Consider the following 24,981-nt stretch of genomic DNA (forward strand, 5'->3'; position numbering starts at 1 on the left):
CTGGACAGCCTTACAGGGCACCAGCAGAGCGGAGGGACCGTGCCACACCGTGTGAGACTGTGAGGGCTGGGCACTGGCCAGTCTGTCAGGCAATACTACCTATGAACGGATAGCAGGAACTAAGAAAGCACCTTGTTGTGATCCCCACCTCTGTGACCTGCCCAGCCACGTGTCCTTGTCTGTATGGCTTAAGTAAGATAGGGTTATTTTATTGCCAAGTGTGGTGCTCAGAGTTGATGAGGTGGTGGTGGTGGTGGCTTGCAGGGCATTTAAAGAGTTCCCATTAAATGACAGTTTAGTATTGGACCTCTCATCATATTCATCTCTGACAAACAAGTATATCTGTGTGGCACCCACCACAGTGAGGCAGGGTCTGCGGCAATGCTGTGTGCCTGTCAGTGTGGCACTTGGCCTGACTGCCAGCTCATTTTAATTGTGCACCTGTGATTATCTTGCTGTGGCACCTGTGATTATTTTGTTATGGCTATTTCAAGCCATAGTAAGATAATCACAGGTGTACATTTAAAATGAGCTGGTGGTTGGGCCAAGTGCCACACTGACATGCACAGTCTTGCTGCAGACCCTGCCTCACTGTGGTGGGTGCGACACTGACATGACATGCACACAGCCTTGCTGCAGACCCTGCCTCACTGTGGTGGGTGCCACACTGACATGACATGCACACAGCCTTGCTGCAGACCCTGCCTCAATGTAGTGGGTGCCACACTGACATTCACACTGCCTTGCTGCAGACCCTGCCTCGCTGTGGTGGGTGCTACACTGACATGCACACAGCCTTGTAGCAGACCCTGCCTCAATGTAGTGGGTGCCACACTGACATTCACACTGCCTTGCTGCAGACCCTGCCTCACTGTGGTGGGTGCCACACTGACATGCACACAGCCTTGTAGCAGAGCCTGCCTCACTGTGGTGGTTGCCACACTGACATGCACACAGCCTTGTAGCAGAGCCTGCCTCACTGTGGTGGGTGCCACACTGACATGCACACAGCCTTGTAGCAGAGCCTGCCTCACTGTGGTGGGTGCCACACTGACATGCACACAGCCTTGTAGCAGACCCTGCCTCGCTGTGGTGGGTGCCACACTGACATTCACACTGCCTTGCTGCAGACCCTGCTTTGCTGTGGTGGGTGCCACACTGACATGCACACAGCCTTGTAGCAGAGCCTGCCTCACTGTGGTGGGTGCCACACTGACATGCACACAGCCTTGCAGCAGAGCCTACCTCACTGTGGGGGAAGAGTGTTGTATTCACAACTGGCTGCAATAAAAGATATTTATCTTAATAACATATAATTTGGTAATCACAGCCTTATTGGCAATAACTGACAGTTGATAACTGGTGATACATTTGTCTCTATCAATGATAACTGATAAATCCAAACTTCTGTTACTGATAATAATACTGATATTTTGAATTAAAGGTAAAGGGTATAACTCCGGCATCATTGTATAAAATAGCAGGAAAGTACCACTCCCCCTTCATCTCCAACAAGCTTGGGGACCTGTGGAAATGCAGAGTTTTCAGGCGGGCTGAGACCAACACCAGTATTTTCCAGGGAGTCAATTATCAGAATCACCATAAACATGCAAAACGTGTTTTTAAGACTGGCCTTATATATATATATATATATATATATATATATATATATATATATATATATATATATATATAGATGTTAACATAAGCATATCAGTAAAACAACACCTGTCTGAGGCAACTGACAGTAACCCCTTCTCTGTTGCCTTCTACTTTCTCTATTCGCATTTTCGTTCCTCGCCTCTAATCCTTCTGCTTATGCTGTCACCCTTTCATCTCCATTGTGCTCTTCTGATCACAATCTCATTTCTGTATCTTGTCCTATTTCTCCAATCCCTCCACAGGATCCCCCTAAGCAGAGGTGCCTCTGGCATTTTGCCTCTGCCAGTTGGGGGGACCTGAGGAGGTATTATGCTGATTTTCCTTGGAATGATTACTGTTTCCTTGTCAGAGACCTATCTCTTTGTGCTGAATGCATAACAGAGGTGATAGTGTCTGGCATGGAGGCGTACATTCCTCATTCTTTCTCTCAACCTAAACTTGGTTTAACACAGCCTGCTCTTGTGCTATACATGATAGAGAGGTTGCCCACTAAAAGTACTTGAGCTTTCCATCTCCTGAATCTCATGCACTTTGTATTTCTGCCTGGAATCATATCAAGTCTGTTCTTCAACTTGCCAAACACTCCTTCAAAATCTTTGAAACTCAGACATGCCAAAAACATCTCCAATAACTTTACTGCTTCATCTTTCCCTCCTTTATTTCATCCTGATGACACCACTGCCATCTCTTCTGTCTCTAAAGCTGAACTCTTCTCTCAAACCTTTGCTAACAACTCCACCTTGGATGATTCTCCTCTCTCTTACTATTTCATGTCGTCAATCAAAATTCTTCATAATGATGTTTTCCATGCCCTCGCTGGCCTAAACCCTTGAAGGCTTATGGACCTGATGAGGTCCCTCCTATTGTTCTCAAAAACTGTGCTTCCATGCTTGCACCTTGCCTGGCCAAACTCTTTCAACTCTCTGTCAACTTCTGCCTTTCCTTCTTGCTGGAAGTTTGCCTATATTCAGCCTGTTCCCAAAAAGGGTGACCGTTCTATAGCTTTTATCTCTTGCTTGACTAAAGTTTTTTAATCTATCCTGAATAGATTCTTAAACATCTGTCACTTCACAATCTTCTATCTGATTGTCAGTATGGCTTCTGTCAAGGTCACTCTACTGGTGATCTTCTGGCTTTCCTTACTAAGTCTTGGTCATTCTCTTTTAGAGATTTTGGTGAAACTTTTACTGTCGCATTAGACATATCAAAAGGTTTTGATAGAGTCTGGCATAAAGCTTTGATTTCAAAACTGCTCTCCTACGGCTTCTATCCTTCTCTCTGCAACTTTGCCTCAAGTTTCCTTTCTGATTGTTCTATTGCTGCTGTGGTAGATGGCCACTGTTCTTCTCTTAAATCTATTTATAGTGGTGTTCCTCAGAGTTCTGTCCTGTCACCCACTCTCTTTCTATTGTTTATTAATGATCTTAACCAAACTTCTTGCCCTATCCACTCCTACGCTGATGATACCACCCTACATCTTTCCACATCCTTTCAGAGACATCCAACCCTTCAGGAAGTCAACAGATCATGCAGGGACGTCACAGAATGCCTGACTTCTGATCTTTCTAAGATTTCTGATTGGGGCAGAGAAAATCTAGTATTTTTCCCCACTGAATATCCTCGGTCTGTCCTTTACTCATAATCTTAACTGAAAACTTCACATCTCATCTCTTGCTAAAACAGCTTCTATGAAGTTAGGCGTTCTGCGGCATCTCTGCCAGTTTTTCTTGCTCCTCTGACTGCTAACTTTGTATAAGGGCCTTATCTGCCCCTGTATGGAGTACTCTTCACATGTCTGTGGGAGTTCCACTTACATAGTTTTATTAGATAGGGTGGAATCAAAAGCTTTTTGTGTCATCAACTCCCCTCCTCTGACTGACTGACTCTTCAGCCTCTTTCTCACCACCGAAATGTTGCATCTCTTTCTACCTTTTATCGCTATTTTCATGCTAATTGTTCTACTTATCTTGCTAACTGCATGCCTCCCATCCTCCTGCGGCCTCGCTGCACGAGGCTTTTTCTTCCTCTCATCCCTATTCTGTCAACTCTCTAATGCAAGAGTTAACCAGTACTCTCAATCATTCATCCCTTTCATTGGTAAACTCTGGAACTCCCTGTGTGCTTCTGTATTTCTGTCTTCCACCAACTTGACTTATTTTAAGAGAGAGTTGTCAAGATATTTGCTCCCTAATTTTGGATAACCCTTCTTATCTTTTAGAGATCCAGCATCAAGTGGGCCTTTTTTTTTTTTCCAACATTGTGTTACCCTTGGCTGGCCTTCTCTCCATAAAAAAGAAAAAAAGTATACCTATGTAGTACAGTTAATATAGAGTGAGTGACTCATGATAAGAGCAGCTTCCAGGACTTGTGGCCTTATGTGGCTTCCCTCTTTACTCTCCACTCTCCACCTTTCCTCAGTTTTAGATTTATTGTATAAATGATACACTGGAAAGGTGTCCTGACTCCCCTGAAGCTGTCATGAATGTGTGAGGAGGGGAAGGACAAAGACAGTTGACTGACATCTGTGAGCTGTCAAGAGAGCAAGTGTGAATCACCAGTTCATGGCAATCATACTATATGCAAAAATGAAGCATTCATGTCATATTACAATTAAATGCAGCCAAATGATAATGGTCATCTCTTTGTACAACAAATTGTCTCATTCTCAAAATGTCTTTATATTGATATTTTTACTAGAACTGGATTAGGGTTGCCTTAATGTGGCAGAGCTAGCACAATTCCTCACTTTAGGATTGGCACTCAAGAATCATTATGAGTGGCTGCTCTTCCCAGCCACAGACCACAGCCAGTATTTGAATCTGTGTGCCTGAGGAGCCATCAGCCCCAGGTGTGTCCAGCACCAGTGTGTCATGGTGACCATGAGGGAGGCTACAGTGTGTGTCACTCACAAGTCAGACATCCACTAATTATGATTGTCCAGCCTCCCTTACAGCGAGAGCTGAGTGACCAACCAAAAGCTATAGGTCTGACTTTTGCTGGGGTGTTTACTGCTGCAATGTGATGCTCTGGCAAGATGTGTTGCAAAGAATTGAGTCTTGGTGACGGTTTGTGTTGCAAGGTTGCATAAGGTTGTGAAACTGAATTTTGCAATAAGATGTATACATAACCAAAGGAAATGAGAAGGCATTAAATGCATTGTTTAGAAACAGAAAGAAGGAAAGTCTTTCATCACAAAACACAGATGTAAAACAAGACCAGAGTGGAAGGCAAAAGTGTGTTGTGTTGTGGTGCATTGTATTGTGTTGTGTTGTGGTGAGTGATGAGCGTATGTCATAATGTTGTGATTTGTGCAGTGGAAGTGGTGCACACTGCACCCTGCACACTGTGCCTGCGACACTGTTGCCCACCAAGGCCTGTGCCAGCCACTGCTGTCCTCTAAGCCTGTGCAGAAGGTGAAGTGACTGATTATTTCTCCTTCCACAGAGGAGTGAGGCAACATGAGCACAGCCATCGCCACGCTTACCGGCCACAAGGACCGGGTGTGGAATGTAGCGTGGAACCCCAAGGGGACCGTCCTCACCTCTTGTGGCTCGGACCACTCCATAAGGCTGTGGAGCAAGGAGGGGGATGCCTGGGTGTGCAAGACTGTGCTGTCTGAGGCACACACCCGCACGGTGCGCAGCGTGGCCTGGTCACCCTCAGGCAGCACCCTGGCCTCGGCCAGCTTTGACGCAACGGTCAACATCTGGGACTGCCGGGAGGAGAATATTGAGTGTGTAGCCACCCTGGAGGGCCATGAGAATGAGGTGAAGAGTGTGGCCTGGGCTGCATCGGGTGCCCTGCTGGCCACCTGCTCCAGGGACAAGTCGGTGTGGGTGTGGGAGGTGGCGGAGGACGACGAGTACGAGTGTGCATCCTGCATGCCTTCCCACAGCCAGGATGTGAAGAAGGTGGTGTTCCACCCCACGGCAGACATCCTTGCCTCTGCCTCCTACGACAACACTGTCAAGCTGCACCGCGAGGAGTGCGATGACTGGACCGTCTTCTGCACCCTCACTGGCCACCAGTCCACCGTCTGGAGCATCGCCTTCAACGTGTCCGCCACCGCCTTGCCTCTGTCTCTGACGACAGAACTGTCAAGGTGTGGCAGGAGTATCTGCCGGGGAACAAGGAAGGAGTTGCCACACCCGAGGGAGCCCCGGTGTGGAAGTGTGTGTGTACACTGTCCGGCTTCCACCAGCGAGCCATCTACGACGTCTCCTGGTGCAGCCTGACGGGGGCCATTGCCACCTCCTGCGGGGATGACTGCATCAGGATCTTCAAGGAGCAGCCAAACAGTGACCCCAACGCCCCTGTGTTTGACCTGCTGCTCACTATCCCACAGGCACACGCTGAGGATGTTAACAGTGTCACCTGGAATCCCACCGTGGTGGGACTTTTGGCCTCCGCCAGTGATGACGGCTCCATCAAGCTGTGGGACTTCTCACACATATTTTGAGTCCATTGATAACAGCAACAGTAACACTAACCTGGGATGCACCCTTCTTTTTATATTATCTAGTTTTATCATGGGTGTGGCAGATGTAATGTGTGTGTGTGTGTGTGTGTGTGTGTGTGTGTATGTCAACAATGTTCAAAAGAGCAAAGACGACTCATTCCTTAAACTGTGCAGCATCAGACTTGTCCGTGTCCCAGTGAAGTTGTGTTGGTGATCTGGGACCAGAAGTTTCTGTGTACAATTATACATCACCAGGTGATCAAGTCATCACACTTCACAGCTTTACTAACCTTGGTACAGGGTTACTGTCATCACTTCTTTCCAAGTCTGCATATGTGAAATATACAATAAACTCTCTCTCTCTCTCTCTCTCTCTCTCTCTCTCTCTCTCTCTCTCTCTCTCTCTCTCTCTCTCTCTCTCTCTCTCTCTCTCTCTCTCTCTCTCTCTCTCTCTCTCTCTCTCAAGATGTATATTGTTACGTATTTATTTAGCATTTCTTGGGCATCTTTTATCCTGCTAACTCTGTGCACCAGTGACAGCTGTGTCTTGAAGTGCCAGTTATAACCTGTGTACAGGTGATTTGATTACTGAGTAGGACAAAGCAATGGTGTGAGTAGCAGGTGAGGGGTAGTGGGTAGCGTGGGGTAGTGGCAGTGGTGTTGACTCCAGGAGTATGAAAGAAGCAGCCACTGAACACCTTTTACCAGGACACTGAGACCACCACCCTCTATTGAACCTGATAAAGTTTTGCCTTGGCTTCTTACTGAGTGTGAAATGTTGTAAATCTCATTCTCTACCAGGACACTGAGACCACCACCCTCATATTGAGCCTACTGAAGTTTTGCCTTGCCTTCTTACGGAGTGTGAAATGTTGTAAATATCATTCAGTTTTGCTGCCGAGAGCTCTGAAACTTACCTAAATTGAGACATTTGAGTTGTTAATCCATTTAGGAACATAACCGAGGGCTGTGAGCTTTTAAGATTTATAAAAGTATGTACACGAAAACAGAACAGAGGACGACTCATGGCAGATTTGTTGTGTCTTGGCTTGAAAAGATAGGATGAAACTGGGAACTGTTTTTATTATCATTATTACTATTATTACTATTATTGTTATTGTGCTTATACCATTATTATTATCATCTTTGTTTGTGTTCCTTTTTGCAGCTCTGATTAGTTGATGGGTTTTTTTTTGCACATGTTGACTGATACATTTTCTTTTGAACCCCTTGAGTACCACAACATGTTTTCCCCATTCATTCTCTTGAGTATTTGGTGATTTTATACAGCTTCAGAAACTTATGTGGGGGACTAAAATACTAAAGACTGTGGCCATTAATCTTCTGACCTCCATAGACCTTTCCTAATGTAAGTAAAATCATCTAATCACACCCAAAACTTGTGGTAAAAATACGTCCCAGTACTGAAGGAGTTAATCTGTCTATGCTGTATATAAAGTGTTGATGCTTCTAAGTCCTACTGGCCTTGAGGGACAAATAACTGTTACCTGTTTTACACCGACAATGTGTTGTAAGGGTCTCGTGGAAAGGTGGGAAAAATAAATAAAAGGACCCTGGAGCTTAAAAGTGTATCCTTCTTTGTGTTTTTTTGTGTATTTGCTTTGCTGTCACTCTTCACCCACTGACCATCACGGAACTCAAGACTTAGAGATCGGCAACACAAAAATTAACTACAGCATAGAAAAAAATTATACTGAGCATCCTAACTTCCCTTAACTATAAATTGAAGTTATTCTGATTTATGAAATGTTTAAAGCTTATCCATAAATAAAGTTTGTATATTGAGGACTGTGATTTCCACTTCCTGTATGTTCGATGGTTTTAGTCAATTACTCGGGACTTTTGAGGGTAAGTGTGAATTCTGTGTCTGTGAAGTGTGACAAGTGACAAAATTATCTTATGATGTGAAAGAGGGTATGGAAATTGGGAAGGTATCATTGCAGTTTGCTTGTGTTTGTGTTGTGGTGTGGAGTTATTTCTTAATCATGAGACCTTCATGACAGTACCAAAGTCACACACTCTCTCTCTCTCTCTCTCTCTCTCTCTCTCTCTCTCTCTCTCTCTCTCTCTCTCTCTCTCTCTCTCTCTCTCTCTCTCTCTCTCTCTCTCTCTCTCTCTCACACACACACACACACACACACACACACACACACACACACACACACACACACACACACACACACACACACACACACTGTGTGTGTGTGTGTGTAATGGGGAAGACTGGCTGGGTGACCAGCAGACGACCGAGGTGAATTACACACACACATTGGTGTCCTGACAGTGTTGTCTCTGGCAGGTACAGCAAAGTGAGGCTTGCACTGCACCAGAGAGGGAAGGCTGTAGCTGCTGCTGTCTATGTTGCTAAGGAGACTCATCCTTCCTACAGCAAGAACCTTTCACTGCCGCCACTACAGGTGAGTCGAAGCATGACTGTGGCCCACCACCTGCCACCTGCTCCCACCACTTCTCTCCTTGTTGAATCTTGAGTTTACGACACCCAGTCCCTGATCAGTCACACAAGAACTTGCAGGGGATTGGTTCCCTTATTCTGTCCACTTTTCTAATGCAAGAAAGAGAGAGAGAGGGAGTTAATTCCTGTGTATGATGTGTGTGTTACTTTGCATTATTGAGTTGTTTCCTAGGTATGATGTATGTTACTTTGCATTATACAGTTAATTCCTATTTTTGATGTGTGTGTTGCTGAGTTGGTTTGTCCTGCAGCATGGAGCTCAAGGAGATCGTGGCAGTCCTGAACCGCTTCGCTGCGCCGTCCCTGGCTGAGTCCTGGGACAACGTGGGTCTCCTGGTGCAGCCATACACTCAGAGGTGAGGACATAACAACATAAGGAGCTGCAAGAGGTCATCAGGTCTACATGTGGCAGTCAGTGTATGAAATGTGTCTACCTGTTCCCACCTGTCATCAGAATCCATGAACATGTGTAATCTCTTCTTGAGAGTGGTGTGGGTGGCAGGGAAGGTGAATCTATGAAGCATCTCAGACCATTAAGAGTGTTTGTCATTGCATGTGATAGATATTAATGGTGCAAGGGTCAGAGGGAGTGTTTAGCTTACAACAGTCTTTGCTTTCACTGTTTGGTAGTTGTGACAGTGGCAGTGACTATCCCTCTACATTCCCATGGGGTTGAATTTATACTTCTACTGGTATATTTAGTTATTTCTTTTTATATGAGGTCTTTCCAGAAAGTGTTCAGCCATTTACAGTTTTAAGAAATGTGTGGCACCTTACTCTCCTTCAAAGTAGTCTCCTTTGGACCTCACACAGTTCTCCAGCATTCCTGCCATGTTTCAAAACATTTTGCAAAGCTGGCTCGTCGCATTCTTTGTAATTTCGTCTATGGACTGAAATATCTTTCCTTTTAATGGTGACTTTAGCTTTGGGAAAATCTAGAAATCCCAGGGAGCTACGTCTGGGCTGTAGGGGGCTGAATGAGCTGGGTGATGGAATGTTTTGACAAAAATCGCTGCACAGTATGTGAAGAATGAGGTGGTGCATTATCATGATGAAAGATTCAGTCTCCACTAGCCTACAGCTGTGGATGTGTTGTGCAGGGATTTTTGTCAAAACATTCCATCACCCAGCTCATTCAGTCCCCTACACCTTCCATGATTTTTAGATTTTCCCAAAGCTAAAATCATTAAAAGGAAGGAGATTTCAGTCCATAGGTGAAATTAAAAAGAATGCAATGAGCCAGCTGATGAAGATCCCAAAAGAGGACCTTGCAAAATGTTTTGAAATGTGGCAGGGACGCTGGGAGGAGTGTGTGAGGTCCGAGGGAGACTACTGTGAAGGAGAGCAGGCTGCCGTTGTCCTAGGTTGGACACATTTCTTGAAATTGTAAATGGCTGGATACTTTCCGGACAGACCTTGTATACAAACCCTTGTGCCTTTATACATACTCTCAATGTGTGTTTTTATGGAGGTAGGGTAGTTATGATTGCATGTCCTAGATGATGATCTTAGTATAGCCTTAGCAGAGGTGAGTGACACACGACACACTGTAGGTACTTGCTGAGGCTGGTTCAGATCTACACCAAAAATCAGTTTATGGCATAGAAACAACTCCATTGTAACAGACAATTCACATTATTTAAGGCAGCTTTTTTGGGCAACTTAATTATAAACATATGTTACTAGAATATAAATACTACATGTGTAAAGCAAGAAAAGAAAAGAGAAAAGAAAAAAGCACTTACGTGATGTTGTTGCAGAGAGATCAAAACTGTGCTGTTGACCAATGACCTGAGTGAGGAGGTGATGGATGAGGCAGTGCAACACAAGGCTGACCTCATCCTCTCCTACCACCCACCTCTCTTCCGGCCCTTCAAGAAAATCACTACTGGATGGAAGGTGAGCAAGAGGGAAGTGTTGTGCCTTTATACATGCTCTGACAACACCATTACTTCTCATTTCCTTTTCTTGTGGCAGGACTCAATATTGCCTCAGGTCTCCACTCAAGAAAGGACATTGTGACAGTTGTAGTGAAGAATGTTGCTCTTAACAGTGATGTATTGCAATAGTTGGTTGTACAGTAAATGTCTGTTAATTCAAGCAGGAGTGGTTTTTTTTTTTCTGTAGGCATACTTGAAGAGTATGTATAGTAAGCACTGTTCAGCTTCCACCCATTAGTAGCACAGGCAATTCTATTTATAATGGTGCCCATATTAAGGCCCATATCACTACCCAAGTGCATCTTTAGTGTAACCACCTAAAACCTGGGTATCATGGGGACTTGTTGGTAACTTTAAACCACTCGACAAATGGCAAAGTGTTTTAAAGCTGTACATGGTGGGATTCGAACTTACGCGTCGATGTCTGCCCGATCCCACGCTCGCCACCTTATCCACTGCGCCACCGCCTCTCTGTTAATTCGAGCAGGAGTGTGTCAAATTGTTGGTTTTGTCAGGTTATCAGGATGTATTTCTGAAAACACTATACAGTACATGAGTAATAAAGTGTTGAGTGATAAAAAATGATGTGAATTATGGTGGGTAGGAATATGGCGTATTGGGTTGGTTGGAGGTAGGCTAGTGTCGGTAACAGTGGTTACTCCCACCTTTCACTTCTAGGGTGCTTCTGGTGTCTGGTTTGAATTTGCGCTGGGACCTAATTTTGACTATAGATTACTGTTTTCACCCCATCCTCAAATTCAGACTATTGTTAAAATTAAATTATCAGTGTTTGTATTAACAGACTTTTACTGTAGTTTTTCTTATCAGCTGTAGGTTTGTTACCACTCCAAGAAGACTTGAAAAATTCGACATGGATGCAAGAATCCAGGCATTAGAAAGTAAGTTTCTAAGCATTAGTTCCATAGAAGAAAAACTGGATAGAGTTTAGCGGAAAACGAGTCCTTCAAAAAAGAAATCTATTAGTTAACGATAGAGAACAAAGAGTTGTTGAGGGAAAAAGTTGAAATGGAGAAAGAAAACAAACAGCTAAGGAAACAATGTGACGAGATGAAGGTTAAACTCCTCGAAATGGAGAAGAAAATATCTGAAGGGGACCTGGGGAAAGAGGAATGCCTTAACCTAATAGATGCTAAGATGAAAGAAGTGAAGCAAGAACACCAGGAAGTACAAAAGTCCTTTAGGGAGATAATGAAAAAGCAGGAAGAAGAAAATAAAGTGATTACACAGAGTGAAAAAAAAAATGCGTGATCATAACAGGATTGAGGGAGGAAACAAACAGGAACTGGCAAGATAGGAGAGATAAGGAAAATGACAGGATTAAGTCTTTACTGAATAAGATCTCAGAAGAGGAAGAGTGCCTATATGCTGAGGTAGAAGAAAGTGTTAGACTAGGAGCATTTGAGGAAGGTAAAAATAGACCATTAAAATTGAAATTAAAGTCTCAGGTGGCAGCTGAGGCCTTGCTGAGGAGGGCTTGGAAACTTAAGGACTCTGAGGAGACCAAAACAATTTACATAAGAAGAAATATGTCACAGGACGAACAGATGAAAATGAAAGAGCTTGTAACTGAGGTGAGGGAGAGGAATGACGAAAGAACAGAGGAGGAAAGACTAAGTTTTTTTGGAGGATGAGAAATGGGAGGCTAAAGAAGTGGTGGATAAAACAGACGGAATAGACATTACACTGACAGAAACATTGAAGAAAGAGACTAGGAATGGAATTCAAGTGACTTACACGAATATAGATGGATTTCTGTCTAAGAGGCTAGAATGTATGGATTACCTAAGAAACAATGAACCGGACATAATGTGTGTGTGGAAACAAAGTTAAGGCCGAAATAAAGCTAGACTGGTTTGATGTAAAACACTACAAAGTATGGAGAAATGATAGAAAAATAAAGGAGGTGGTGGTATAATGGTTCTTACTAAGGAAGATCTGATAGTGAAGGAGGTGAACTATAGTAAGAGAAATGAGGAAGTGATAAGTATGCTTATAACAGATGGTAAGAGGGACATTAATATTATAACAGTATACATACCACCCAGAACCAGTGCTTGGGAATATGAACAGTATCAAATGGTGATGAGAAATACTCTAGACAGAATGAAGCAAGAACTCATCAGAAAGGATAGAGTGATGATAGTCGGGGACTTTAATTGTAAAGAAATAGTGTGGGAAGACTACGAAGTGGTGAACGGTGGTGAGTGGGCAGAGGAATTGTTAAAGGTAGCAACAAATAACTTGATGACACAGTGGGTGAGATCACCAACAAGGTGCAGGGGACAAGATGTTGCAGCAAGGTTGGATTTGGTATTTACCAGGGCATCTCTAAAAGAGGAAATTGAACATGAATGTCCCTTGGGGAAAAGCGATCATGATGTCCTAAGCTTTGAGCTGGATACGGAATTAAGCACAGATAAGATTGTGGAACACAGGGAGGAAAAATTAAATTATACTAGGGCAAATTATAACCATATAAGGGAGTTCTTTAATGAAATTGACTGGTCCGTGGTATACCAGGAAAGGGATATGCAATTGAAATACGATAAATTTATGGATTTATATAACTCTGCTGTGAAAAGTTTGTGCCATATCACAGAAAGAGGACTTTAAATAATAAACAGTGGTTTAATAGAAATTGTGAAGAAGCAAAAAAGAACAAAGAAAAGGCATGGAAGAAACTTAAGAAAAACAGTGATGTATTATCAAGAGAAGTTTACAAAACAGCAAGGAATAGATATGTTGAAGTAAGGAGAACAGCACAGAAGGAATATGAACAGAGGGTGGTGGAAAACTGTGATAGTGACCCTAAAATGTTTTACAAATTCATAAATGGAAAACTAAATAAAAGGGAGGCAATAGAAAAGGTAAAAATGGGAAGAAGTATATGAGGATGCTGGAGATATAGCTGAAATTTTGAACGACAACTTTTGCAAAGTGTTTACAAAGGAGGAGCATTTTATGGGAGGAAGGCCTACGGAAATAAAGCAAATGCAGGACATCATGGTTACTAAGGAAGATGTAAGGAAAATTATAAGCAATTTGGATATTAATAAATCAATGGGGCCTGATGGCATATCTGGGAGGTTGCTAAAAGAATGTAAGGATCAATTGTTGAACCCTGTATTTGATATTGTGGAAACCTCCATACGAACAGGAATAGTCCCGAAAGAGTGGAAAAGAGCTGACATTGTGCCTATATATAAGAATGGTAGTAGAATGGAACCGTTAAATTATAGACCAGTATCGTTGACTAGTATATTGTGCAAGGTATGTGAAGAAGTAATTAAAGCTAAGTGGAGTGAGTATCTAGAAAGTGAAAACATTCTGAGTGAAAGGCAGTTTGGTTTCAGAAAAGGAAGATCGTGTGTATCCAATTTATTATGTTTTTATTCAAGAGTGACTGACATACTACAACATAGAGAGGGATGGGTGGATGCTATCTACCTGGACTTGAGAAAGGCCTTTGATAAAGTACCACACAATAGACTGATGTGGAAACTAAAGAAGATTGGAGGAGTAAATGATAAACTAGCAAAATGGATGGAAAATTACTTAGTGGGAAGAGAAATGAGAACAGTGGTGAGAGGAAGGAAGTCCGAGTGGAAGAAGGTAACCAGTGGAGTTCCACAAGGGTCAGTGCTTGGTCCCATCATGTTTTTGATTTATGTTAATGATATGCCAGTAGGAATTGACAGTTACATGAACATGTTTGCGGACGATACTAAAATTATGAGGAGAGTAAAGAATGTGGAAGATTGTAACAAGTTACAGGAAGATCTTGATAAAATATATGAGTGGAGTAAAGAGTGGCAGATGGAATTTAATATAAACAAGAGCCATGTTATGAAAATGGGAAGAAGTAGATACAGACCAAACAGGGATTACAGGCTGGGTGATGAGAAAATTAAAGAGACCAATGAGGAGAAAGACTTAGGAGTAACCGTGCAAAACACTTTGTCACCGGAGAAACACATTAACAAGATATTTTGGAAAACATATAACATGCTTCAAAATATTGGCCTTGCATTCCACTACCTAGATGAAGGAATGATGAAGAAGATATTATGCACCTTAATAAGACCCCAGTTAGAATATGCAGCTTGCTTCTGGTCACCGCATATGAAGAAAAATGTGAAGAAGGTGGAAAGGGTACAGAGGCTGGCAACAAGGATGGTACCAGGACTCAGGGAGTTAGACTATGAGGAAAGACTGAGGAAGCTGGGGCTGACCACATTAGAAGAGAGAAGAACAAGAGGAGACATGATAACTATGTATAAATTGGTGAACAAGATTGACATACTGGACAGAGAGTTGATAAAGGTGACCACAAGTAATCATCTCCGAGGACATGGAAAAAAACTAGTAAAGGACATCTGTCTAAATGACGTGAGAAAGTACAGTTTCCCGCATCGTAGTATTGATAAGTGGAATAAACTGAGTAGTGATGTCGTTGATGCGGTGTGTGTCAATCAGATGAAAGAGAGATATGACAGGAGTGGACAAGGAGACAGGACACAGAGAGCTTAGCTCGGGCCCTGTAATACACAAATAGGTAAATAGGTAAATACATGTGGTCATGCGGCACTGGCTGTAGAGTGATGCTCTGGAGCAGGAAGTGAAGTGGGTGACAGTGTAAGTGGGGACTGAAAGGCATGAAGCTGAACAGTCAAGGGTTCTGATGAGGACAAACCATTACAACTGTAGACACTCTAAATGCATGAGACAAACTGTAAAGTAAAATTTTGTGGGAAAGAAGCTTAGTGTTCATACCTATGAGATGTGCCATTGTTGTACAGTGTTCCAGAGTCTGCTGTGCATAAGAAAAGGAAAAGTGAACTAAAGTCAGTCTTGCACTTGCACAACACATTTCAACCAGATATGTTGAACCTTATGCACAAAGAGCAATTCTCAATGTTTTTTAGACAAGATGCATTATCAAATTACCATGCTTCATCTATTGCTGTAAGAGAAGTTAGTGGTTATGACACTGGTGAGGAGGCAGTGGTAGGGAGCCCCACCAACCCTGCCTTGGCTTACCCTCCTATCCATTGAGTTCCCCACACTGCTGCACTTCTTAACACATACCTAACATTACTACCTTTGCATAAGTATATTTCATTATGTTTTTTACATGCTTGTGATACAAGGACAATGAGCTTTAGAGACCTGTTCTTCTTTATTAGCTAATTTTTCACTTGGTCAGTGTCTGAGGTTTGACAGCTTCACCCCAGGTCCCAGTGAGGAGTCCAGCTGCTTGATGCACTGCTTTGCCAACACCAGACAGGCTGACATCCAACACCTCTACATCTCTGTTTGGATTGTTTATTTTGGGCTAGATTTCTGAATTAACTTTTCTTGATGGCTACTAGATATGTCATCTAAAGTCTTCTTTCATTAAGTATTGTACATATCTCTATAACTTTTTTTGATTTAGCCTTTGTGTGGTGGTGTTGAGTTAGATGGAGTTTTGCTGTAGTGGTTAAGGTGTGTGAAGCCCATGAATGATTGACGTGTGTGCTGTGTTGTGCCATCACGCTCAGGACAGGATTGTTGCGTGCTGCCTGGAGAAGGGCATTGCTGTGTACTCGCCCCACACGGCATACGACACGCTGAAGGGAGGCGTCAACGACTGGTTGCTCAAAGCTTTTGGTGAGCTGAGAGACATTGGATACCTTCTTTTGCTTATCTCCCTTCATACATTAACAGTCTTTGTTCATCTGACATTTGAGGATTTGTGATACAGGTGAAGCTCAACTTTATAATATTCAATTTTAATTTCTCAAAGTTCAGGAGGAACAGTATGACGAGCGTAGGCACAACCATCTTTATTTCTATTTCCAACGTTTCGACATTTCAAGATGTCATCATCAGAGATCTATGATAAATAAACATACAATAAAGATACAATAAAATCAAATAAAATCAAGTAAAACAGTCTATAAAACATATAACCAGTGAGGGTCACACTATGAGAGGGACACAAACAAGTGAGTGTTAAGCAATATGTAGGGGAGACGCTGACAACATGTTATTTAGCTGGGGATTCATAAACTTAATAGACAAAGATTCCAGTGTGCGGAGGTTAAAACTATTACATGATGTTAAAATGTTAAAACTGTTTTTACATACTGGAGAGCCACAAACCTGTGGACGAGCATATGGGTCAGTCAAGCAGAACAGGTCTCCCATGTAAAACACTCTCTCACTCGTCAGTGAGGGAACACGCTCAGGTTTGTGGCTCTCCAGTATGTAAAAACAGTTTTAACATTTTAACATCATGTAATAGTTTTGACCTCCGCACACTGGAATCTTTGTCTATTAAGTTTATGAATCCCCAGCTAAATAACATGTTGTCAGCGTCTCCCCTACATATTGCTTAACACTCACTTGTTTGTGTCCCTCTCATAGTGTGACCCTCACTGGTTATATGTTTTATAGACTGTTTTACTTGATTTTATTTGATTTTATTGTATCTTTATTGTATGTTTATTTATCATAGATCTCTGATGATGACATCTTGAAATGTCGAAACGTTGGAAATAGAAATAAAGATGGTTGTGCCTACGCTCGTCATACTATTCCTCCTGACATTGAAGTTCCCTAGGAACACACCCATATCTGATGTTTCTCAAAGTTGTTAATGTAGTAATTTTCTTTATTCTAATTTACTCAATAGATATATGTGTTATACAGTTTACTGAAAGATATTGACAGTGGTTCTGAAATTTGACTGAATTTGAGTTGATAAATAGAGAATTAATTAGAGACCACAAACTTGATTTCAGAATGAACTTTTTACAATATCCTGCTTAACTAACTTTTGTTAAGGACTTTGACAAAAACCTTTATTGCAGATGTGGGTGAAGTGACTCCACTGCAGCAGAAGGATGTCCCGCTGCCACACAGCCACCAGGTGGAGGCAGCCCTGGAGTCTGATGCTGCTGTTCAGGACTTGATCCAGAGAGTCACTCAAGAGGTTGGGGAGCAAGTCACTGTTTTAAAGTAAGCATTGAAGTAGTGCTTATTTGCATCTCATTGTCTTGTCTCACTTACCATCTTGTGTCATTTTAGTTCACTGATGTTGATAGTGAAGGGAAAGCTCTTCATACTTGACCACTAAAGTTTGGTTCACTTTCAGGTATGGTACAAATTGCATGAAGGTCCTTTGTGGAGAGAGAGATCTGCCTGCCATTGTCAGTCTGACCAGTACAAATTCTGCTGCTCCAGCCAAACTTGTGGTCACTAAACTAGAAAAGGTAATGTGAAGTCATGCTCTATGTGTGTGTGTGTGTGTGTGTGTGTGTGTGTGTGTGTGTGTGTGTTTATTTACCTAGTTGTATTGTACAGGAGAGCTATATTGGTGCTGTCCCGTCTTTGTATCTTTTAGTGTCTTAAAATAATGCATTATCTTTGCACACACCACTGCATTGTCCAGTTCATTCCATGTGTCCACTACCCTGTAGGGGAAGCTGTTCGTCTTGAAATTTTGTCTGTAATTTCTATTTTTTAGTTTCTTTCCATGTCCTCCAGTATTCCTTGTATCCCTTCTAAGTAAATCTTCCTTATTAGTAGCCTCCGTGTTCCTCATGATTCTGTATGTGGTTATCAAGTCGCCTCTTTCTCTTCTTTACTCCAGTGTGGGCAGGTCAAGTCTTGCCAGTCTCTCTTCATATATTAAGTCAGCAAGGGTTGTTCTTGCCCTTTGTATTTTTTCAATCTTTTTTGTACTGAGTGACCACAGTACTGCTGCATACTCTAGTCTTGGTCTTATTAGGGTGACTAATATTTTCTTTACTATTTCTTCATCTAAATAAGTGAATGCCATTGTAATGTTTCTCAAAAAGTTGTAGGTTTCTCTGACAGTTTTGCTAATTTGTGTATCTGCTGGTGACATGTCCTCTGTAATAAACACTCCTACGTCTTTTTCAACTTTTACCTCTTCAGTTTCCATTTCTCAGAGTTTATAGAATCCTGATACCCTGTTTGTGCTCTTTCCAATTTTAATTATACTGCACTTTTTGAGGTTTTAATTAATTTCCCATTTTGGTTCCATTTCTGGAGTTTATCAAGATTATGTTGTAATACTGTATTCTGCTGTCATTTTCCTCATTTATTTTTCTTAATAGAAAATCATGTGTGTGTGTGTGTGATGTTACAGAAGTAGAAAAAAACAAGATCCAGTCATGGCTATGTTATTTTAGTTTTAGATGAAATATAGATAGTAGGGACTTTGTTAGTACCTGCTTGTGTTTTGCCAAAAAGCATGTCATGAAAGTGTCCCATTGAATTTCTGTGTCATTTGATTGATAGAATATTGAATGCTGTCTTGCCTGCTTGGTGAGTTGTGAGAGAAAGAATTGCAAGTTTGTTTATAATTGTTAAAGTTTATCTTTTTAATACTTTATGAGAATATTTATCATGGTGCAGGTGCCTTTAGTGGGGCACGGTGCAGGGCGGCGGGGCAGCCTGGCAGAGCCAATCACTGTACAGCAGGCCATCAGCCGGGTCAAGACTCACCTTGGCTTGCCTCACCTGCGAGTGGCCTTGGCTCACGGCTCGACTCTCGGTGAGTTCACTGCCTCATCTCGGTGACCAAATTTGTGGTATATTCAGAATCTTTGCTATTTGTTATCTGTCTTGCCAACATGGTCAGCCTTTGTAGGATACAAATTTAAATGAGATCAGTGATATAGAAAACCGTTACTAAGTAAAGTGTTTACATAACCCTCTTTTAGTCTTTCTGTACAAATGTTCATCTATGTGTATCTCTGAAGCTTTGCTACCTCAGGATGTGTCTACAGGGGACTAGCTTCAGGAGAAGGGCCTCCACCTGTCCCTATCCAAACATTTTTCTTGCTTGTTCAAACAAGGCCTCTATTAATGCTCTCCCACATTGATTACTTCATCATGGTCTTCTCTATCCGAAGTGGTCTTCCTTTCTGTAAGGCAGCAAGTAAGCAGACTTTATATTATTCGTTTAGTATTCCTTGGGCAGCATCTGGAAGAGCTTGTGGTTAGTGTGTGCATTGTTCTCCACAGACACTCAAGTCAATAGTGTGGCAGTGTGTGCTGGGTCTGGGGTGTCGGTGCTGCGTGGAGCCAGTGCTGACCTGTGGCTTACCGGGGAGATGAGTCACCATGAGGTCTTGGATGCAACACACGGAGGCTCCACCGTCATCCTTGTTGATCACTCCAACTCAGAGCGAGGCTTTCTTAAGGAGCTGCAGCCTACACTACACCAACTCTTTGAGGAGAAAGTAAATGTCCTCATTTCACAGAAGGACAGAGATCCACTTCAGATCATTTAATTTCCAAAAAGTTGATTGATCAATGGATTTCATCACAGGACTCGCATCAGGTATGTCTCGAGTGAGCATGTGTGAAGTCTACAGTAGCCACAAATGAAGTGAAAAGGTAGCAATGTTAGTTTTGTTTCAGTCCTTGGCAGTGTTGCCTTCCATATTCATGCATCAGGCGGCAGTGTACCATAAGTAGTGCAGTGTTGAGGCACCTGCCAGCAGTGTGACAGTGCCAGTAGCCACAGTCACACAGACAGGAATTGCATATGTTCCAATTTGGTAGCCCACCACTTTGCTTGTTTTTTTGTGATGTATCTTGTATCAATGAATAATGGAACAATCTTTCCCCTGCACATTACTCAAAATGGTCACCTTGCAGAGAAAGAGAAACTATTTGTAGCAGAGGAATTAGTAGTGTCAAAAAAGCAGTCCATCTCATTTTTCGTCTCAAGTGATGAGTTGCAAGAAAAGTCTTAAGAGTAAAGCCCACTCTAGTCTAGTCAAGTCTGACAAATGCTCAGATTTGATTGTGAAGCATTCTCTAACTTGAGCCATTTGTTACTTTTTTTTTTATCCAACAAACTTTTTTTTCTGCTGACAATTGCTTGAGATGTGAAGTATGAGTGCATCTAATAAATAGACTGACACTGCTCTTTTGACATTCCCTTGCCGTTTCTGATTTGGTGTTCCTCTCTTTACAAGGGGATTTGAGCTTTCTCTGCTAAGGATTGTGTTCAATCATTGATCAGAGATAAAAATTTTGCCACAGGAAAACGAGCAATGACAGAGTGACAGCAGCAGTAGCACCAGGTCACCAGTCAAACTAATCAAGTGTCTGTCACAGCCACGTATTGGCACCACAGCAGTATTCTATATGGTTTGATATTTTGGTTTAGAAGGTGAAATACATGCATGCATCTTTTAAGTGGCTGTGCCTTGATGGATGAGAAGTACACAATTTTAGTGCCTAATTTAACTTAATAGATGAAGTAAATAAAATTAAAAGTATAAAAAATCTTATTTACTTTAGCTATAAAATACACAACTACACATTACACTTAACCTCAGTGCTTGGTGAAGCGCTGACACACTGCCACTCAACAAAAGCAACAAACTTTTGTAATACAAGTTTAGGACCATCCAACAGTTCCAAGAGTAGCACTTACTCATTGGCACTTATAAGGCATATTATTCAAACAGTTAAATAGCATCATAGTCACATGCAGCACATCGCAAATCATTCCATGTCACCATTGTTCCATGGAGACTTACATCTGGCAACAGTCATAAGGCTAGTGCATGTACCATATTGTGTACTAAAATAAAACCTTCCATACAGATACAGAACACAGTCGTTCACCGTCACAAGACGGTAACGTGACAGTGTAGAGAGCAGCAGCATTGTTAAAGAGTAATGGAAAGACTTGAGAGGCTACTTCAAAATGCTCTCTTCTTATGGGAAAGGCACATAAATACTTGTATTATTGCATCACTCACAATGATTATCTGAGCTAATATAATGAATTTTATATTACATGCCAACATAATATTGCTTTACAAAACCATGTCAAAAGAAATATAATCAAATAAAAAAATAATTGCATCATTTTGTCACTACATTAGTTACACAATACAACTTGTAGGAATAAAGACCACTCAATACCAAATGTCAAAACTAAATCAATAAAAGCTTATAAAGCTTTCCTTTGCAAAACTTTAATAAATATCTTCAAAACTAACATTCCCATGAAAATAATGGATGTGAAAATAAGTCGTAAGCAGGATCACCTCGAGAAAAGAAGGAATCAAACGTCATCTACGAGCTAGAGTATAAACTTTCTGAGACATGAACTGATGGCTGTCACCCTAACACAGCAGCTCAGACACAAGGAGCAGCCTTGCAACACTCCACAAACACTAAGGTCTTCAGGGCTCAGCTGAAGGGAAAGGCTAGTTGCCATCACATCCCATTAACACTGCCAGTCTACACCAGACCAATCACAGCACATTCCACTACACAGTAAAATGGGAAAATAATTTATACAAAATGTCATACTATGCCACTGGCCACATTTCTGAAGTTCAATGAGTAATAATTTCCTGACAAGTCAGGACGTTTGTACAGTGTCCATAACTACAAAACGGAAAAGCTTATTTTGTGTACATTAAATGTATCTAATTAGTGTTTTGCCTAAATGGTTGTGGACCACTACTAAATATAAAAGCAGTCATTACATCCAGCAAGTATTTCATTAAAACTGATGAGATAAAAAATGCACGTAAGACTAATATGGCAATGAACATGTGTGAGAACACTTGCTGTCAAGCCACATACAGAAACCCTCACCAACTCTGAGCAGCACCCACTCCAGGCCTTTACCCTCATCAAAAACAAATTGGGAAAAAAATACGTAGCACCAAAATGTGTCAGTCTCCTTTGCTTTTCTTGAAGAGACTTGCCTAAACCTTGTGGGCAAAGCATAACATTGTCACCTTTCTGTTCATTTATAGTCATTACACCTTCAGCTGGGAGGTAACAGGTCTCAGTCCATGTCCTCCAGCATTCATACAGAGGAGGAGGAATACAGCCCCGCATTGTTGTAGGGACTGTTGCTGTTGGCGGTCTCGATCTCCTTGGAAAGTTTCACCATGATGTCCCGATAGATGAGAGGGTCGATGTTTGTTGACAGGACGTACAAAATCCACCTGCAACATAGGGAGTGTGTTTAGCTTACTCAATAGGAGTCAGTTCTGTCTATGAAGTCTGTTTAGAGAAGAGGAAGTAATGTTCATCTCTAGCCATGTACCAAATCAATCTTCATGTATAAGTCTTGCTCTTATTTCCCATCCATCTGCTATTTGAAAGTGACATTTTATGTATGGTGTATATAGTAAAGGAAGCCACGAAGTACAGTGAGCATCAATGTTTGGGATTATAACCAATATTTATAAAGATTCTATGACATGTGGCAGAGGTTTTTTCCAATGTTGGTATGTGTGGTGGTGGTGGTCAGCATGTCCCTTTGAGTTCCTACCTAACCCAGATTTTGTCAGGACATGTGTCACCTCCTCTGGCCACCAATCAAGATGGAAGCTACAAACCCAAGGGTCCTGCATACCAGAGAAAAGGAAATGCTCTACAACATTAACAAGTACCTCCTTGAAGAGAGAGCTTGTAAAGGATTCATTATCCTGCCTTCAAAAGCAACTGCTTGGACTGCAAAGGCAACTACAGTTTCCGAGAAAAAATCCAGAAAGAGAGAGAGAGAGAGAGAGAGAGAGAGAGAGAGAGAGAGAGAGAGAGAGAGAGATAAGGTAGGTAGGTGGGGAGACCATTTAAATCTGATATTGGTAGTCTAGCTGGCAGTGCCACACTTGTGGAAATTCCAAAATCTGCCACATGCAGAACAGACTTCAACACTCAGTGATACTCTGTGGATCAATTCATATGTACCAAGTTTTGTGAATGAAGACCACAACATTAACATTTTGTTTGTAATAAAATTTTTCTCGTTTTCTTTCACTTTCTAGAGACAAGGATACAAAGTTTGTATCAAATTAACACAAATTGAAAAATAAGTTAAGGAATTGAATCTTCAATAGCGACAAAAACTTGACTAAGTCCATTTTTGCTGTAGTGTTTGCTGCAGCTGTGGAAGACAATTTCTTAGCTAACAACTTCATCTGATAATATCTATCAGCTAACAACTTCATCTGATAATATCTATCAAGTCCACTGAGTAGGAAGAAGTGTGAATCTTGAGGATACTGTGCATACAACACTAGCATTGAATGTTGATCCTCTGAACGAACCACACTAAACTTAAGGAAAATATTTAAACCCTTCAGTGTGTGTGTGTGTGTAATTCACTGTTTGATCTGCTGCAGTCTATGATGAGACAGCCACACGTTACCCTACGGAACGAGCTCAGAGCTCATTATTTCCGATCTTGGGATAGGTCTGAGACCAGGCACACACCACACACCTGGACAACAAGGTCACAACTCCTCGATTTACATCCTGTACCTACTCACTGCTAGGTGAACAGGGGCTACACGTGAAAGGAGACACACCCAAATATCTCCACCCGGCCGGGGAATCAAACCCCGGTCATCTGGCTTGTGAAGCCAGCGCTCTAACCACTGAGCTACCGGGCCGGTAGCTCAGTGTGCACGTGCACGCATGCTATAATAGCTCAGGAGAAGTCTGCAGCCCATCTTGAGATATAAAGAACAGAAATCAAGAGTAAAAGAGTACAGGGATTTCTTGATTTAAGCATGTTTAGAATGTGATTTTGGAATAACACAAGGTAAACACCATGTAGTAATTTTTTCATATTAAGATTATTTAGAATAACACAGTCAGGAAAATAAAGCTGCACAGCTGGTTTAGTTCCATGATGCAGACACCGGGCCATATTCTACAAACCGTCATGGCTAATGACATGGTCATAACGAGACATAATAGCGTATTTTAAACACAAGTCCATCTATGACAAGGTGTAATCTTGTGATGTAGTCATAAGTGCTAAGACAGGATTCACTGTCTTAACTCATGTCCACTTTGTGGGAACATGGCTGTATAAACCATAACACCATCCCTAATAGTTTTTAATGATAAATATCAGTAATAATGACTAAATAATGTCCTTAGATGCAATAACGAATTACTATAAATAACTGCTGGGAGCAACACAATACAAGCTCAATCAAACCTTGCCCTCCCAGCGTACTGGCTGTTTTCTATTTGTCAAGTTTCTCTTGTTTGAATACACTATATAACTATTCCCAAAAGTAGTAATATGATGTCAAAATAATTTAAATAAAAGAAAATTATGCGAAGAACTAATTTCTTTCTATATGTAAAAAGTTGACAAATTGTGAGCCTTGAGAGTGACAGTTAGCAATTCTGTGAGATTAATAATAACTAAGTAGAATACGGCCCTCTGTGTCACGAGGTGCTGCCCATGTGTGCCGCCAACACACTGTACCCTTCAACTTAGTGTAAGCTGAATGCAATCCTCCACATTTTGTGTATACTGTATAGTTCAGTAATAATGTCCATTTGATGCAATTTTTACATTACACAATCCCTTGAGGAAT

The 24,981-nt window shown here is 41.7% G+C and overlaps 3 protein-coding genes across 6 annotated transcripts in view; 2 read left to right on the forward strand and 1 right to left on the reverse strand.

The window, feature by feature from the left end:
• The window catches only part of LOC123507804 (probable cytosolic iron-sulfur protein assembly protein CIAO1), an 8,290-nt gene extending 362 nt beyond the window's left edge, over window positions 1–7,928 (forward strand). The window contains 2 exon segments of the mRNA XM_045261009.1: window positions 5,107–5,724; window positions 5,727–7,928. Coding sequence (XP_045116944.1) covers window positions 5,121–5,724; window positions 5,727–6,121 — 999 coding nt within the window. The 5' untranslated portion in view covers window positions 5,107–5,120 and the 3' untranslated portion in view covers window positions 6,122–7,928.
• The window catches only part of LOC123507803 (NIF3-like protein 1), a 23,833-nt gene extending 440 nt beyond the window's left edge, over window positions 1–23,393 (forward strand). Inside the window, exons 2-10 of one of the 4 annotated variants that reach the window (XR_006675792.1) lie at window positions 8,442–8,559; window positions 8,867–8,971; window positions 10,376–10,514; window positions 16,120–16,228; window positions 17,434–17,581; window positions 17,718–17,835; window positions 19,007–19,145; window positions 19,619–19,937; window positions 22,933–23,393. Coding sequence is in view for 2 of the 4 variants with exons in the window: in XM_045261007.1 (XP_045116942.1) it covers window positions 8,501–8,559; window positions 8,867–8,971; window positions 10,376–10,514; window positions 16,120–16,228; window positions 17,434–17,581; window positions 17,718–17,835; window positions 19,007–19,145; window positions 19,619–19,887 (1,086 nt within the window). In the remaining 2 variants the exon portion in view is untranslated. Of the gene's footprint in view, window positions 1–8,441; window positions 8,560–8,866; window positions 8,972–10,375; window positions 10,515–16,119; window positions 16,229–17,433; window positions 17,582–17,717; window positions 17,836–19,006; window positions 19,146–19,618; window positions 20,001–20,647; window positions 21,482–22,932 lie in introns of those variants that run through there. The other 3 variants (XR_006675793.1, XM_045261007.1, XM_045261008.1) reach the window with 3 other exon arrangements.
• The window catches only part of LOC123507802 (innexin inx1-like), a 14,910-nt gene continuing 10,813 nt past the window's right edge, over window positions 20,885–24,981 (reverse strand). Inside the window, exon 7 of the mRNA XM_045261006.1 lies at window positions 20,885–22,584. Coding sequence (XP_045116941.1) covers window positions 22,443–22,584 — 142 coding nt within the window. The 3' untranslated portion in view covers window positions 20,885–22,442. The remainder of the gene's footprint in view (window positions 22,585–24,981) is intronic.

The sequence above is a fragment of the Portunus trituberculatus genome, chromosome 23 (assembly GCF_017591435.1).
Source record: "Portunus trituberculatus isolate SZX2019 chromosome 23, ASM1759143v1, whole genome shotgun sequence".
NCBI lineage: Eukaryota > Metazoa > Arthropoda > Malacostraca > Decapoda > Portunidae > Portunus > Portunus trituberculatus.